General features: G+C 36.9%; 1 protein-coding gene across 4 annotated transcripts in view; it reads left to right on the forward strand.

Annotated features, from left to right (window-relative positions):
- The window catches only part of ANK3 (ankyrin 3), a 701,075-nt gene that overhangs the window by 100,890 nt on the left and 582,098 nt on the right, over positions 1–18,087 (forward strand). For all 4 annotated transcript variants that reach the window (XM_015147572.3, XM_077946716.1, XM_077946715.1 and 1 more), the window contains one exon: positions 12,529–12,567. In XM_015147572.3, coding sequence (XP_015003058.2) covers positions 12,529–12,567 — 39 coding nt within the window. The remainder of the gene's footprint in view (positions 1–12,528; positions 12,568–18,087) is intronic.

Consider the following 18,087-nt stretch of genomic DNA (forward strand, 5'->3'; position numbering starts at 1 on the left):
TAGCTGATCAGAGGGCAAACTCTTGACCAAATAAAAGATTAATTGATATCAAATAAGTCAGATTAAACAATACCATAGCTAATTAGCTTGTTTCATGTTTTTCAGATTTAAAAAATTGCATGTAAGACTTTGACATAACATTAGTAGTCTTTTATACTGTATACCAAGGTTCCATTTGCTATCAAGCCTATCCAACAAGGATTAATTAGCCTTGATCATTATGACCTTCATTCCCTGTATAGAGGTTTCTGGCAGCAGAATGCAGATTTTTTTTTTTTTTTTTTTTTTAGTGATGGAAGATAATGACGTAAAGTAGAATTTGTTATGATATATAATCCCGCTTTACCTGTCTTTGTTTCCCCTTGATAGATCTTGAGTCAATATTAACAGAAGAATTAAACAGAAGATAAGTACAGTTCTTTCTAGATATTGCAGTTTGATTTGCTATGTAATTTCATGTTATAGTTAAATTCCTTCAATATCAATGAATTTAGTGTTGTATGTTTAAATTGGATATCACAGCTAATCCACACCTCTGATTCAGACTCTCTTGTTTCATTTCTGATGTGACCCTGGACTGAATGAGCCTTTTATTATTTTTCATTCACTACTTTCAGGCCTTTCTCTGTCTTCAGACCCTTGCTTCTCTCTCTAAATTTGGCAAATCCCAAGGCTCTGTTCTCTTTCTCCCTCATATCTTTTCCAGGGTTTTTTATTTCCCTCCTCCAATCTCATGGTCCCACTTTTACCTCTGTGTGGTTTTCTTGAAAATCTTTCTGTCCCTGTCCTGGGCTCCCTCCCCAGGTGGTCCTCAGTCTGACTACATGCTAGTATTTCCACTTGAGTATTATACTGCTAAAACTTCAAATAAGCATATAGCCCCAGGCCCTTTGTACCTATTAACCCTGTCCAACTCTACCTCTTAACCTCATTCACACTGTCTTTTAAAGCAGGTGTCTCCTTTTACCTTTTAAATTTTGTCAGGGTGCTAGCATCTCTCAGGCACTAAGGCTCAATGTTTTGGAAGAACTGTGAATTCAGTGTAATTAACAATAGACCTGTCCAGGGCTTTAATACAGAAGGTTTAAACCAACTGGCTGTGAGTACAATTTCCAAGGTCTCCTTGGATGGTAAAAAATATGCAATTTAGTAATCCCTAAATGAAAATTTAGCTATTTCTTTAATTATGAACACAGGCATAAACCACAGTAGTATGAATTGTGACTTTGTCACTGTAGTAATTATGAATATTATTATATTTCATTATCTTTGTTGAAGATATCTTGAAGTATTATTTATGCTCTTAACTATTTAAAAATTATAGTTTTTATTAGACCTACTATTTGTACAATATAATACATTAATAAAGAAGCAAATGTATTATCACAAATTTGTTTTTTAAAATATCTTAAAACTGTGATATTGCAATACAGTAAACATAATTCAATGATGTCATTGTCTTTAGCTAATTTCTTTACTTAGAAAGTATGTAATCACCCAAGATAATGGAAGTAGGGAGAAATAATGGTATTTCAATTTGTTTGTCTTCCTTACCCGCCTGTTTTGTTCTATGCCTTTAAAAACACTATTCTGAGAAGGGCTCCAGAGGCTTCATCAGTCTCCCAAAAGGACCATCTTCCAAAAGAAGATGTTTCTTGTTCTTTTTTCTTTTCTTCTTCAATAAAGAAAAATAAGAACACTTATTTTCCTGGGACAAGTGCTCATATAAAAGTTGACAGCTTTGAATGTCATTGCTCTGTTTATTCATTCAGCATTTTAAAAATATGTACTAATGTCCTAGGTGTTACTTTAATCTATATTTCATCTCAGTTTTTAGGATCAAAATATCATAATTTTATAAGAACCATGGATTCTTTTGAAAAACTTTCAGAACAGCAAAATAAACCTAAGATAAAGATGTGTGTATGTGTGTTACCTTCTAGTATCACGGCAAATAAAGCAAAGCTAAATGAGCTTGCCAGTAATTTACAAACAGGATGAGATTATAGATATTAATAAGCTGGAAATAATGGAGATAGGAAATAAGTGGGGAGGATGAGCCAGGTATAATCAGAGATGCAATTGAGTACATTAGCCTAGTGGCTCCTCAACACATAAATTAGGTACTTTGAGAAATAAACTAATTTTGATAATCTATAGCCACATAAAATAATGTTGTCAAACTCTTTGCATCATTTGTGGATTTTAATTAGTTCTTCTTATGACTCCTGACCTCCATTGTCTTGGGTGATCACATACTTTCTAAATAAAGAAATTAGCTAGGGACAATGATGTAGGTGAATTATATTTACTATCTTGCAATTTGGATGTCTATTACCGCATAACAAACCATCCCAAAGCATAGTGGCTTAAACAACAATGCATTATCATCTCTCATGGCTCCGTGGGGTTCTTGTCTCTTGTGTGTGTGCAGCCATCTAAAGTCCCCACTGCTCTGCACATCCGAGGTGTCTGCACTCCCAGGTCTGGTGCCTCGGTGTTCCCCTGTGGCTCCCCCTCTCGGTAGAATAGCCTGGACTGTTTCATATGGTAGCTCAGGGTGCCAAGAGGCAGGAAGCAGGGCCCGCCAGTCCCCTTAAAGGCTAGGTTCAAAGTGGCTATAGCACATGGTGGGTGCGTGTTCTGATGGCCAGACAAGATTCCATAGGGTAAAAGAACAGACTTCTCCTCTCAAGCGGGGTATTGGTGTGTGTGTACACAGGGAAGAAGGAATTGAAGTCACGTGTACTACTCATTTCCCCTACTTCACCTTGTTCTCCTCAAACTAGATGTTCCTTATTAGTTCTCAATTTTCATTTACTAACAATTTAATTGATTATTTTCTCTCAAGAAAACTCCTTTAAGTTTCCTGTATCTAATCAGATCTCTACTCATTTTTGTTTGTTTTCTATAAAGTTCTAGCATTCATGCCTCCTCAATTCCACCACTGTTTTTTTTTTGTTGTTGTTGGCTTGGTTTTTGTTTTTAAGCCACCATAACCTCATGCACTGTTGCAGAGGGTTTCTTGTGTTAGTTGGTGTAAAGTTAGGAAGATCCAAAGACCATATTCATTTCTGACACCAACTGTAAGTTTCTGAATTCCCAAGGCCACCCTCAGGTTTAATAACTTGCTAGAAAGACTCCTAGCACTCCGAAAGCTGTTATATTCACAGTTCCAGTTTATTAGAGCAAAAGAATACAGATTCGGATCGAGCAAGGGAACACGGGAACACAAATCAGGGTCTAGAAGAGCTCCAAGCTTCCAGTTGCTCTTTCCCAGTGTAGTTGTGGGGATGATGCCACTTCTCCCAGCAACACTGTGTGACAACATACATGGGTGTACTGGAAAGTACACCCAAGCCTTGGTGTGCAGAGTTTTTTAAAAGTACTTTGTATTTTATTAACTGTATTAAATATATTACATACATCCCCATTAACTTTGATTGCAGTGGTGAGTACTTTTTATTTATTTATTTATTTATTTATTTTTATTTATTTTTTTTACTTTTAATTTAGGTTCAGGGGTACATGTGCAAGTTTGTTACATAGGTAGATTGTATCATGGAGGTTTGGTGTACAGATTATTTCACCATCCAGGTAACAAGCATAGCACTCAAAAGATAGTTTTTCCATCCTTACTCTTCTCCCTCCCTCTACCTTTAAGTAGGCCTCAGTGTCTGTTCCCTTCTTTGTGTCCATGTGTACTCAGTGTTTAGCTCCCACTCCTAAGTGAGAACATACAGAGTTATGTGACTGAGGCTCAGTCACACGGGTATGTTTGGTCACAGAGATACTGTTGATTGCTCCTGATACCGTGTAGCCACAGGCACCCTACGGTAAATAAATCACATTGTTTGCATAGACTCTGAGAGGTGGCCGAAAGCCCCAAGGAGAACAAAGGCACTCTTTTCAGGCAGGATATCCCAAGGGCTTAGAGATTACTGCCTGGGTGCTAAGAGTGAAGACCAGACCTCTCTTTGGGCAAGGTTAATTCCTTACTGCTCAGGTCCTTCATCTCCTTCCCTCTCCAGTCCATTTAATATCCTTGCCAGGTAAAATTCTCTAATGAACAGTCTTAGTCATTGTCACTTTCTGCTCAACAACCTATGATATCGTCTTAATACATTTTTGTCCTATGTTCCTTATTTTCAGGTGGCTTTTATTATAAATATTTTCTCTTTTTGGCCCCATAAACCAGCAAAATGTCAAAGTGGTCCCAGGTTACTTAATCACCCTACATTTTCCTACCTGACCTTTCCCTTTGCTGTGTTCTCAACCTGCTGTGTCCTTGCCCATTCGAACTCCAACTCATCTTTGTGGTATCACGTGTTTGATAGTGCCCTCACTGTCAAAAAAGCTTAATTGCTTAAAATAAATTTATTTGATTCCTTTTTTGATCCCTTTCTTTGTGCATCTCTGTGGCACTTGCTACGGTTGGCTTTGCATTACAGTTATTTTTGTACCTGCTTTATGCTCTTTCTAAGACAGTAAGTGCCTCCAGAGTAAAGATCGTACCTTATTCCTCTTCATATTTCCTGTAAAAGCCAAGATCATGCCTGAATCTGGAAGGGATGGAATATGGGGAGAATCTAAATCCTACCTTCTGGGGGAAGACTCAATACATATTTACTGTCACAAGTACAGAGTCCTTAAAATGGTGGCTTCTTTGTTGTGTTAAAGCCAAATGAATAGTTTCTGTAATAAGCCCCCTTAAGTTCTATATGGGCTGTGGTGGTTAGGGGAAATTCTTTTGAGGAGTTTTAAATAACTGAATTCACTTGAGCATGTAAACACTAGCATTGCGTTCTTTGGTCAGTATGCAGCATTTGGCACTACATATAGATCAGGGATTTTGTAGAATCTAACCTAAAGGATCTGACTGGGTTCTGTTGGTCCCATGTGAAAAATAACCTGATAGGATTCACTCAACTTCAGATCTGTGCTCTCTCCTCTCTCTCATTTTAAAAGCCCGTTGTCTCCCCTGCCAGAATTCTAGTATGTATTTCACTAAGATAGATCTTTTAATGTATTCATTCATATAATGATTCGGCATGTGTTTAATGAGCATGTATTTATCAGATGCTATGTCAGGTACAAGAGATACAGTGGTAAACAAGACAGCAGTAGCTCCTGCCCTCAGTTTCTCTCTTAGAAGTGACTTTAAAGCCTCAGGCAGCAGGGCACAGTGGCTCACTCCTATAATCCCAGCACTTTGGGAGGCTGAGGCAGGTGAATCATGAGGTCAGGAGCTCAAGACTAGCCTGACCAACATGATGAAATCCATCGCTACTAAAAATACAAAAACTAGCCGGGTGTAGTGACATGCGTGTAATCCCAGATACTCAGGAGGCTGAGGCAGGAGAATCACTTGTACCTGGGAGGTGGAGGTTGCAGTGAGCCGAGATCATGCTGCTGCACTCCAGCCTGGGCAACAGAGCAAGACTCCATCTCAAAAAAAAAAAAAAAAAAAGCCTCAGGCCTATTTTTTATAGGTTTAGTTAACCTACAATACTGGCTTTCCAAACCAACTTACTGGCTTTCCAAACATGTCTGTGAAATTGGAGAGTTAAATTGATAACATCTACAACAGCTAATATTTATTAACATCTACAACAGCATTTACCCATTCTGCATCCATCAACTCATTTCATCCTAACAACCCTTTAGGTAGCAGCATAATCATTATTCCATCATAAATTAGAAAATTGAGGTGATATTTCAGGTTTGCCTGTTCTAAAACTTGTACTCTTCACCACTGTGTGATTACTACTAGATTTAAGTAAGCCTCAGCACCAATTTGCTTGCATTGACTTTGATCTTGCATTGTTATTACAGGCCAGGGTTCAAATATCTCCCATCTGACTGTGTTAAAATTTACGATTTGAGTTGCTACCATATTATCAGCTGAGTAATTGGATCAAACCTGTTCCTGGATCCACAGTGGTAGTATTTGTCTTTGTTCTTTACAGAGCCTCATTATATTGCTTGAATATCATCTTGAAAAAAACATAGATGATGTTAGAAATATTTCTTAACTAAATAAAAATTGCTAACAATAAATGTGCTACTTGAAATTTGCTAGTAGTTCATTGTAACTGTATTAGTTGGTCTGAGTTCAACAAGTGAATGATGACTTTTCTCAACAAATTGGTTGATATTATGCTCCTCAAACCTGCCATGAGTTACACGACCCCAGGAGAGTCTGGAATGTTGGTGTGATAGTGACAAATTGTTTCACTGCTCTCTAATGCAAAAATATTATAAATAAGAATCATCTCAGTTTATTTATTCAAGTGTATTTGAAATGATATATTTGGCGATTTGTACTTTCTGAGCTCTGTAGTAGACTTATTTCTTTAAGGAAATAAAAATAAAATGTCAAATTCAGGACAAAACAATCTAGAATTTTAGTTATGTAAATGGGTGAGATAAATAGTACTGTTCTAGCACCACTCTCTCTCAAAGGTCCTTTTTAGAATGCTGCCTTCCACTAGGCACTTCTCTTCAACATCTTGGCAGGTACATTTGTAGGTTTAAGTGAACACATTGCGTTGCATTGCCTTGCATTGCTTGCAGTGGAGAAATATTTGCCCAAATTTCTTTTCTCTAATTTAACCAGTGTTATTTCAGTAGAGCAGATTGCAGGCAGGTCACAGAGCAGCTAGGAGCAGGGCTCTGAAGACAGAGTTGGGTTTGAATGCTGTCTTTGCCATGCATGTCTTTGCCATGCATATAAGCTGTGTAACTTTGGGCAATTTAGTTAATCTCTGTAAGTGTCAGATTCTTCATCTATAAAATGAGAACAATACTAATTCCTACCTCATGTTGTTTAAATGATCAAATATGACTTATGCTGGGCGTACATTAAATGCCCAGTAGCTCCAGAAGGCTGTTTTACTTGTTATTAGAGAAAGTATCCATTTTCTTTTTATTCATTAAAAAAATCACCACTTTAAAAGAATAAGTGGTCTTGGTAATTAGCGTCATTGTTAAATACAAAAAAAGCCACTTCAAGGAAGAACAAAAAGCAATAACACAACAAATGGTTTCTTAAGTGGGTTGTCAAAATGTCACACTTTGATTCTAGTGGTCAATATAAAAACATTTAATTTCATGGCTAATCCTTGGTATCAAATGAGCCTCTGGAAACTACAAGTTATTCAACTCTCTGGACTCTGGAGTCACTCAACCTGGGTTCAGTTATAGGCTCTGTTACTTATTTACTGTGTAATTTTGGGCAAGTTACTTATTCTCTTTGTGCCTCAGTTTCCTTTTATGTAAAATGGAAGTAATAAAAGTACCTGCCTCATAGGGTTGTTAGGTGAGGATTAAATAAGATGATGTTTGTAAACTCTTTAGAACAGTACCTGGCAGATACAAGGATTAACTGCAGTTATTTTAGATGGATGGTACTAATATAACTAAACTTGATTTTCACACATATATAATAAACACCTTTGATGGAGATGCATTTTGAATCATGGATAGAATAATTCTTTATTATCATACACGTTGACTAGCTGGAAATGTGAAATAAGAAATATGTCAGATATGGAAAGTCACCAATGCAAGATCTTGGAAACAGGGTCATTATTTAAAAGAAATCATTTATAAGATGGTATGTAGTTATTGTAAATAATGTTCAATCTTTTAAATTTAGCATTTGTAGTAATATTATAGTTTCTATTGCTGGCTTTATAAATGCAGGCATGATTTGGCCCATATATCCTGGCTTGTTACCACAGGAGATTATTCAGTCAAGGAAGAAACAAGAACTGTGTAAGACAATCTCAAAGTAATTACTGTGGACTTCAGAATAGTCTTATTGGAGAGCAATTGCTGAGAAATGAACCATGATTGTTTCTGTAGCTCTAGTGGAAATAGTAAATGTTTGGTAACTAATGGTTCTGGAGACTGTGGGCATCAGTTTCAGCAAACAGGAAGAACTTGGCATTTGACAACAGAAGTCCTGGGTTCAGGTTCTGTTGCTTCCACTACTGACTGTGTAACTCCAGGCAATTCGCTCATTTCTTTGCTCATCAGTTTCATCTTTTATCAGATAAAAATAATAACATTTCCCCCGAGGTTCTACAGGATTGTGAGCCAAAGAAGATAAAATGTGAGAGCCCTAGGCACATGATTGAGATTTCCATTTTTACTAATGTCAAGACAGGACTCAAGAACGAAGCATTTTTGTTTTTCTGTGGAACCTGAATACGTGGCCTGGCCTATGAGAAGAGCAAAGCAAAAGAGATATTTTCTATTTAAATTGTATTTCACTAAATTTAATTATAATTATTTTAATTCTGTGTATTCAGATTCTACTTAAGCACATCACTTTACCTCATAGCATATGATTTTGACCTGCTTGGCAGAATGAGATCTGGGAAGAGGAACTTAGATTGGGGGCAGAGTTAGGGAGGAAGAGGGTCTTGGTGTGCAGCTGGTTACCAGAAAAGGTGGGTGTGGGTGTGTTTTTCAAGACTTGGTTATCAGATGAGGTCTTAGCAAAATAGACTCAAGATTCTTTGGGAGTGGGCCGGGGCATGGGGAAGGAAAAGAGGGTAGGATCTATATGTTTTGGGGGTCAGAGAGGTTTGGGAGGGGCAGGATCGGAGGTTCCTGTTAGGGAGATGGGAGACAGCCTGGGGGATGGAGGAGCTCTTCCAGAAGGGGGTAGAACTAACCTAGAGAAAGAGAATGGCCTGGGTAGTTTTCTTCTAGGAATCACTATAGGGTCAACTTTGATTATGAAACTTTTTAATACTGGACATTTTTTTTTCTTATTTCTAGTTTTAATTTCCTGTCAGTTTTTCAACAGTTGCTAAATTGTCCTAGGGTAGCACAGAAAGAAATGTATTTATTTAGGTTCAGGTGAATAGGAGCAAAACTTGCCTTTCCATAATGTGGTGAGATGTAAAGGAGAAAAATTTGTAGAAGAGTTTGGCTGGTGGTCATGAAAAGGAAAGCGGATGGGCCAAATCTTACTTATATTTGGCATTTGCTCTGACAGATAGCTTCAATCCTAATGGGTGTATGAGGAAGAAGGAGAAGGCCACGGGGTGCCACAGAAACATTTCACTCTCGTTTTCTCCTTCTACTTTGCTGTTTACCACCATCTCCTTCTTACCTGCTAACTCAATCCTTTTCCTCCAAGAGTTTCTGTTTTGCTTCAAAGTCCTACGCTTTTCTGCTTCAGTGTTTGTACCAACTCCAGTGGTCAAAGCTATGAGAGTTTTTTATTCTCTCTGCTTAGAGGATGACTGAGGAGAAGTCCCATCTGTGTCTCTGGTGTCTCCTACTAATTTGCTTTCCCATAGAAATACTGGTGAATATTAAAGTATTTCTACAGATAATAATGGGTGACCTACATTTCTTTAGGTGAGCTAATAAACTAGCCATCCTTTGTCGCTTTACTTTTATAAGAAGATGTTTTATAAGGTCTAAACAACAATTTTTTGGCTATATATAAATTTTGGACAAAGCATATTACTGGGTTGGAGACTGACTACATTATAGGATGGTGGCATGGTTGCAATGGTAAATAGAAAGACACTGGAACCAGATAACTTGGGTGTGCATTCAGGCTCCATCCTGTACTGGCTGCATGACTTTGGGCAACTTATATTACTGCTTTAAAAATCAGTTTCCTCTGTGGGAAGGAGATTAAAAAAAATTAATATCATAAAATAAAGAACTGAAGGATGATTCCACGATGTTATGAAGACTACCTGTCTTAAGCCCATAGTCAACATCAAACTCAATTATGAGCCTCTAGAAGCTTTGCTATTTTAATCAGTTAAAAGACTAGAATATCTGTGCTTACCATTACTTTTAAACATTGTTTTGGAAATTCTGGCCTATGTAATAAGACGTGCAAAAAAGAAAATGAGAGAGAGAATTGCAGGAAAAGACCAGCTGAAGAATAACTATAATGAAAAGTGAGTTGGGCCTGTGTAAAGAACAAACAGGTAGAAATAGCCAAGAACATTTTTTGAAAAAGAAGTTCAAAGTGTCTTTTCTGACCAAATGTTGTGTGCTCTATAAAGTTTATGCTGTGAGCACAAGTATTGATAGATGGATCAGAGGAAGAGAAATGAACAACCCTGAATCTAGTGTCTAGTTGGCCTAATCAAGCACTTATGCTGTGCTAGACACTGAAGTAAGAGATTTCTGTACATTATCTGGTTTAATCCTTACAACAAGGCTGCAAGATAAACACTGACAAGCTAGACTTGCCCAGGTGTCCAAACTGACATCAGAGCTCAGGTGTGCCTCAAAGCAAATTTTGCACTGATGAACCAGGAAGGAGTAAGTGATTTCACCGGTGGTGCTGGGGAAAGTCTGTGAGAGGTGGTGGTCAAAAATTGTGGTAAGTACTCATCTCACGTTATACCTGTGATAAAGTCCACATAGGTTTAAAAAAAAAAAGCCAAGGGTAAAAGGTAGTGATAGGGACTGGGAGAACAAGCAAAAGAAAACATAAGTAGCTATTTAATTGATACTGGATGGAGGAAGAACTTTCTAAGCATAGAAGTCCAGAGCAGACATCCCAAAGTAAATGATTGATATGTTTCATTACATAAAATTTAAACTTATGTGCATCAAAACCATTATAAACCAAACCTAAATACAAATAATGGACCGGGAAAGCAAATGAAAATATTTATATAATTATCATACACAAATGATTAATATCCTTATTGTCTAAAGAGCTCTTATAAATCAATAGAAGACCACAAACCTTCTAAGTAAAGACAGTCAAAGGCATAAAGGGGAAGAACTGCAATGGATTGTAAAAATTGCTTCATTGTAATAGCAAGAAAAAGTAACTCCAATAAAAGGTACATACCGTTTCACTATGAAATAAAAAAGCATTTTATGAATATACTAAGATACATTTGTGAATGTTTAGAGAAATGGGCACTTTCCTGCACTGTGAATTGTTCTTTTGATGGGCAATCTAGAGATTTTGCCTTTTTGGTGGGCACATGATAGGCAAGTGCCATGAAAAAAGTTTGTTCCTTTTCTTCAACAATACCATTTTGGTGAATTTCTTTTAAGGAAAGCAGCAGATACAAAGTCAAGATTTTTGTGCAAGGAGATTATTACAATGTTAGATGTGCTAGACAGAAATGTATATCACAAATACTAGGAAGTATTTGAAAAAACTTTGCCATGTAAATAGGTAGATTAGGGTGCAACTATCAAAACCACATTTTGAGACTATGATATGGAAAAATAATATGATTTTAAGGGGAAAAGGCAAGATATACTGTATATATGGAATAATTCCAATCTTGTTTAAAACACTGTATATGTGAAACTGTGTGTATTGAAAGAGAACACCGCAAAATATTAACTTTCCTCTAATGGTAGGACTATGATTGATTTTCATTTTCTGTACTTGGCACATTTTCTGTAATGAATGTGCATTGCTTTTATGATTATACAAAGCTATTACACTTACTGTTTTAGAAGTTGTGAAGATTAAATAAGAAAATGTAGCTGAGATACCAGGAATAAAGTTAAGGTTTTAGAAATGTTAATTTCCTTCTATTTTTTTCTTTATTGGAAGCTCAAATAGAAACATGAAATTGCAGATTTAATTCTGTATGACTTGATAGTGGGTTTTTTAAAGCTGACAAGATGAAATAATTTTTGTGGTGTCAATTTGAATAGCCTTTGATAGAGTCGAATGAACTGTACACAAGTGTAGTTAGAGTTAACTACAAAGTAGAATGTTCCTTTCTTTACATTCTACATATTTAAACTTCAGTACCAGTTGGAATAATTTGCATATTGCACATATTACTATATTCTGATAGGAAATGAGATAAAGGCATTTCTTCCCTGATGGAATAAAGTTAGCATTTTGTAAAAACAGAAAGTCAGACTTAATCTTCATCTTGGAGTTCCTGTAGTCAGAGTAGATCCTTAGTTTTCTATTTTGAGGTTGTAATAATATTATAGGAACCATATCATCTCTTGCATAATCAGACTTTTGGCTTTTACATGTCTTGCTATTCTGACCCTTGGTAAACAATATTTACAGTAATGAAGTTTGGGAGAAAATGGATTTCTCATAATCGCTGTGCAAGAAAGTTATATGGGAAAATGTTTTCTGATGCCAGCATTTTCATGCAGAGGGAAAAATTTTTAAATTATCTTTATTACTACTGTTACAGTTGCATCTCATTGGCATATTCATTTCAAGTTCAAGATCATACTTTTTTAATGTATCTGGCACAATTTCATTTTTTAAAATTCTCTTCAAACTATTGATGCTATTGATTTGGTGTCCCTGCTTTTCTTTATTTTGTAGTTATCTCAGCATTTCCTGCAGAGGTCTTTTTTTTTAAGTAGGATTCATTTTATTTCCTCTATTTTACTTTGTGTTCTCCCCCTTTAAGGCACTTACTATGTATATAAGTCAATTAATAATGTGCATGTGTCATGTGTCACTGTCATGGTAAATATTTGGAATTCTTTCATGTTTGTTAAATGTTTGTTTCTTTACTTTTTTAGGGTGACTTTGGATCCGATTATCCACGAAGCTCTAGAAAGGTAATGAAAATTACCACTAAACTCAACAAATATATTATTTTGTGTGGACAAGTTTCTTTCTTATAAACATAGACTCGAATGAATTATTTACAGGAGATAGTCCTTTTAAACCAGTTTATTGTTGTCAAATTTGAAGGCTTTTATACTCTTGCCTAGTGGGGCAACCTGGTCACCTGGACATGTGCTCATGGTAGGATAATTCTTTGGTGCTATTAGTTGTGTTTCACATCTGCTTCTCAGCTGTGCAGTTTGAGGCTTGATTTAATGGCATGTACGGAGTAACCAAGACCCCCTGGAGACTGATACAACATCCATTTCTCCACTGACAATGCCATGAAAATTAAATGTTTGATTTAGCTAAACCGAAAAGTCTATATGGGAGTGCAATTATGATCCGGTGTTTGCTTCTAAATCTGGAATTAGAACAAGGAGAGTCACTTCAATTATTTTAATAGTGAAAGACCTTTAGCCGTGGTAACCTGATATGTCTGTCTAACCTTGAAGGATATTCTGCTCAGTGGGCTATGCAGGCTACCTTTCCCCTATACAGTGATGTGTAAATGCTTCAACTCTCTCCCTCTTGGCCTCTCATCTTCCTGGAGTCGTCACCATTCATCTTTCCATATGCTCATGCCATCCACTATTCTTTTCAACCAGCAGGGTCAGGTAAGGGTTAGGACAGACTGCATTAGAATGTCAGTTCTCCTTGCTTCGTTTTCTTCATATAGAAATAGACGAATAATAGTATCTGCCTCATAAGTTTGTAGTGAGAATTTATTGAAACAAAACATTTAACTTGGTACCATAATAAGAGCTTAATAAATATCAGTATAATTCACATTATTATTATTTTTTTCCTAAGATGACTTCTGCATTCATATGTATATACTTTACTAGGTTGAATCATGTGAAATTGCCATTTTGGTAAGTAAAAAATAGTCTAACACCAATAATTTCATGTGATTAAACTATGAATTAACTTATAATTCTATTTTCTGTCTATGGTGTTTTGGTTATTTTGTTTCTGTAACATATTCACTACACAATTCTGTGATACACTTGAATTATCTTCTTTTTTTTTTTTTTTGAGACAGAGTCTTGCTCTGTTGCCCAGGCTGGAGTGCAGTGGTACGATCTCAGCTCACTGCAACCTCTGCCTCCTGGGTTCAAACAATTCTCCTGCCTCAGTCTCCCAAGTAGCTGGAATTATAGGCACACACCACCACGCCTGGCTAATTTTTGCATTTTTAATAGAGATGGGGTTTCACCAGGTTGGCCAGGCTGGTCTTGAACTCCTGACCTCAGGTGATCCACCCACCTCGACCTCCCAAAGTGCTGGGATTACAGGCGTGAGCCACGGTGCCCAGTCTGAATTGTCTTCCTAAAATGATTTTTTGTTTTTGTTTTTATTCAGCAAAAGGACTGAGTGATGCTGTTTTTTTCCTGAATGACTCCTAAGAATGATAATGTAGTCTAGTAAGACTTTGACATTGGTTCAGTAGGCTCATCGTGATACTAGGTGGGTTCCAACTCAACAGGATGTTGTAATGTTGCTGGTCAATATTAATTGTGTCACCAATAATATGCTAAAGTCAGATTTATGTGGGTCAGGCACACAATTTTATCTCAGCCATATGATATGTTCTTCCTATCAAAGTATTTTTCCATTTTTACTGTATTTACTTTCTCAATAATTTTAAGGAGCAAAAGTAAAACTATCTTAATCCTTTAAAGATTAAAAATGGAGTCATATGTTAACTAATTTGATCAGGAGCATAGATCTAGTTAGTGGCTATTCAGAGAGTTAAATAAAGGTCTTCATAATTTCAAAGCTAATGTAGGCTTTTATAGGTCTTATCGCAAACTCATTTGATATAATTGGATAAATAAAATCCTCCCAATTTCTCTCATTCTTACTATATTCCGTGGTTACTCAAAAGCATTCTCTATGTTGTAGAAATTTATATCTAGTATAGTTAATAATTAATAAAATTTTTACAATGAATGGAACATGAATTTCACCAATACTCTGATGAAGAACAGAAATATAGGCTGTCATATCTCAAGATTGTAATATTTTAGTTTATCTTAAACCTTCTACGAGAATGAAACAACTATTCATATATGGATTTAGGACTTTCTTGTTCTGTTTTACGCACATATTTGTGCACAGTCCAACCTCATTTATAGCACTCAGCCATTTAAACAGCTTCTGAAATGAATGTGTGGTTATGCTGCCTTCTGTAGCAATTTTTATATATGATATAAATGCTGTCTTTACTGAAATTCTGACTCTGTGCCCATGATGCCAGAAGACACAAAGGCTATTGGGAATACGAGGCTGAAATGATTTCTTTAGAGGCTCCAACACCACCAGGAATTCAGTTAGGAGAGTGATTAAAACTGAGTGAGCTGAGGCGGGCGGATCACAAGGTCAGGAGATCGAGACCATCCTGGCTAACATGGTGAAACCCTGTTTCTACTAAAAATACAACAAATTAGCCAGGCGTGGTGGCACGCACCTGTAATCCCAGCTACTCGGGAGACTGAGGCAGGAGAATCGCTTGAACCTGGGAGGCAGAGGTTGCAGTGAGTCAAGATCGTGCCACTGCACTCCAGCCTGGGCGACAAAACAAGACTCTGTCAAAAGAAAGAGAGGAAAAAACAAAACAAAACAAAAAAAACAGCAAAATACTGAGTGAGGCAAAAAGAGGTGAGAGTTGATAACTTTTATCCCCAACTTAAAAGTATCTTCTACTTTACGTTTTTGGTATCTTGGGAGCATTTCTTCTGGCCTGGGACCCATCTGGTATATACTCATCTGCCTTGGTGCTTTGGAACCCTGACTGTCCTGTCTGCTCAGTTTGCCTTCTTTCTTCCTTGACATAGTTTCAACGAATGTCCATTTCAGACGTGAGAGCTCTGAACTCGACAGAGATAACTTGCTGCTTGGCACCCACTCAGCTCCCACAGCTCCTGCCACTTAATGGTCCAGCCCTCTTTGCCAGCAAAATGGCTGGGGCCTCTGTGGAAAATACAGAATCCTTTTTCAGAATCTCTGTTATTGAATCTCCTCACACAGCTAAAATATTAAAATCCTCCTGGGATTAGGGAATGAGACAGTGTACACTTCATAGTGTACAAATTGAAGTGGTAGTTTGGATGAATTCTGAATTGAATGAGATAAGAGTGTCAATGAAAATAAAAGGAAAACCATTTATGTTGTGTAGTATCTGATTCTTTCCCCATTTCTTCGCCCCACCCCTCCACTGCTTTGATAATGTGTTTCTATAGAATATGACACCCGTGGCAACATTTAAGAAACCGAGGTCACTTTTTAGATCTTGTATGCCAAACACTTGCCTAGGCAAGCCTTTGATTTAGATGCCTGTAAATGTGACTTGACATCTATAGATAGGTGTGCTGTCAGGGCGTTCGATTTACTTAATAGAAAGGATGAAGGAAAGTGTGAGCCTATCTGTAGAATTCTTTTGTCTTTGAACTGTGGAATATGAGTCACCAGGAACAATGCTGCAGCATGTCAGGCAAAGTCTGAATCCCAGTGACACAATTCTAAGAACCGTCAGAATTGACTCACGCCCAGTGTAAGGGTATGGGTTACAATGAGGCTGACTAAAAATGGGTGGGTGATTTTGGTTGCTTGCAAAAGTTTGTTTTCATTTTACATTCAGAAGAAATCAGAGCTACCACTGTTCCAGCGCGAGGCTGCCCTGAAGGTCTCTGTGTGAGGAGACTGCCTTCTGTTAGGTTCAGAAGTGCGAGCGCTCTGGCTGCATCCTCTGGCATTTATTTATCCTCACCACTGAGCCAGCGGGGGGCCAGGTGTGTCCTTCCTCTGCTGATTCAAGTGGGCCCTTCTTGAAGGTGTGTGCTCTGTAGGAGGAAAAGACTCCTGTTTTCATTTTGGAGTATCGGTCCCTAAACACCTTTCTGTGACGTTTGAGGAAGGTGTATTTGTATTGATTCCTATTCTAAGGAGACTAGTGTTATTGTAGGCCCTTTAACAAATGTGTTAGGAATGCAAATATTTGCATATGGAAAAATAAAATATTAATACTACTTAGAATAGTCATAAAAGTATATAATTTACTCATATAGAAATTATCTTATGAATGATCACTTTAATTAACTGACATGTAGCTATCACATTACAAGTAACTGACACCAGCACTGAGCCCACTAGCTTCGTATTCTGGCTTGGCAGACCCAAAGATGCATAGCCACAAACTGTTTATCTCATGCTCACACAAATCATACTGTTTAGCATCCTTTAGCCCCTGAGAAAATCTCATTTTTCAATTGCCCCTCTGTTTTCTAGAACCACTCTTAAGTTGTTAAAGATTTCAGAAACGAAGTCTGTTATCACAGTATTTTCTTGCAGACATCTGATTGTTCCTGAAGGTAGAAGAAGAATCCATTTTATTTATTTTTTTCCTACAGGTTTAATTTGCTTTGCTCAAGTCTGTGGTGAGGATATTATTTACCCTGGAAAATGACTTAAAAATGTGGCAGGGATCTCTACAATTTGGGGTTTATTATTAAACTCAAGATTTTGGCAGTTAGTAAAGTTTCTTTTAGAAAAACACAGTATTTAGAGACCAACCATGAAGATTACACTCAGGAAGGATATATATATATATATATATATTTTTTTTTTTTTTTTTTCTGAGACAGAGTTTCGCTCTTGTTGCCCAGGCTGGAGTGCGATGGCGCGATCTCAGCTCACTGCAGTCTCCGCCTCCCAGGTTCAAGCGATCCTCCTGTCTTAGCCTCCTGAGTAACTGGGATTACTCAGGTGCTCACCACTACACCCAGCTAATGTTTGGTATTTTTAATAGAGACAGGGTTTCACCATGTTGGCCAGGCTGGTCTTGAACTCCTGACCCCAGGTAATCTGCCCACCTTAGCCTCCCAAAGTGCTGGGATTACAGGCAGGAAGGAATCTTTCTACAAAAGGGGCCTTCCTTGCCTTTCTTTGATTACTAATGGATAGAATATTTTTTCATGCTTAGTAAATATTTGACAACTCCTGTAAATTGTCTGTACATGTCTTTGGGTATTATTTTATTAGAGTATTAGTATTTTTCTTGTTAACTTATATGAGCTTTTTATATATTAATACTATTATTCCTTTATCATTTTGGTGGCAAATATTTTTCTAGATTTCCTTTGCCTTCTAATTCTCTTTATATTCTGATTAACCCTTAAAGTTTAATTTAAAAATCTAGTAAACAATTGTTTTCCAACTGTGCTGGAACGGTTAACTGTATAATTGTTTTCAAATATGTAAATCTTTAGAAAATATATTTGGGCACAATTAAGGATCATATTTTTGTTAGGGTGGTAAATGTGGCTGAAAGATAAGCTAAAGTTAGGCTTTAAATTCTAAGGCAAGAGATCATCTAGTATAAATGTGTTTCAGTCAAGTATAGATGTTGTTGGATGCAATTATGGGTTATGATATGGTAAGGTATCCATGAATGCTAATTTCTTTGATGC

Source organism: Macaca mulatta, chromosome 9 (assembly GCF_049350105.2).
Source record: "Macaca mulatta isolate MMU2019108-1 chromosome 9, T2T-MMU8v2.0, whole genome shotgun sequence".
NCBI classification, from domain to species: domain Eukaryota; kingdom Metazoa; phylum Chordata; class Mammalia; order Primates; family Cercopithecidae; genus Macaca; species Macaca mulatta.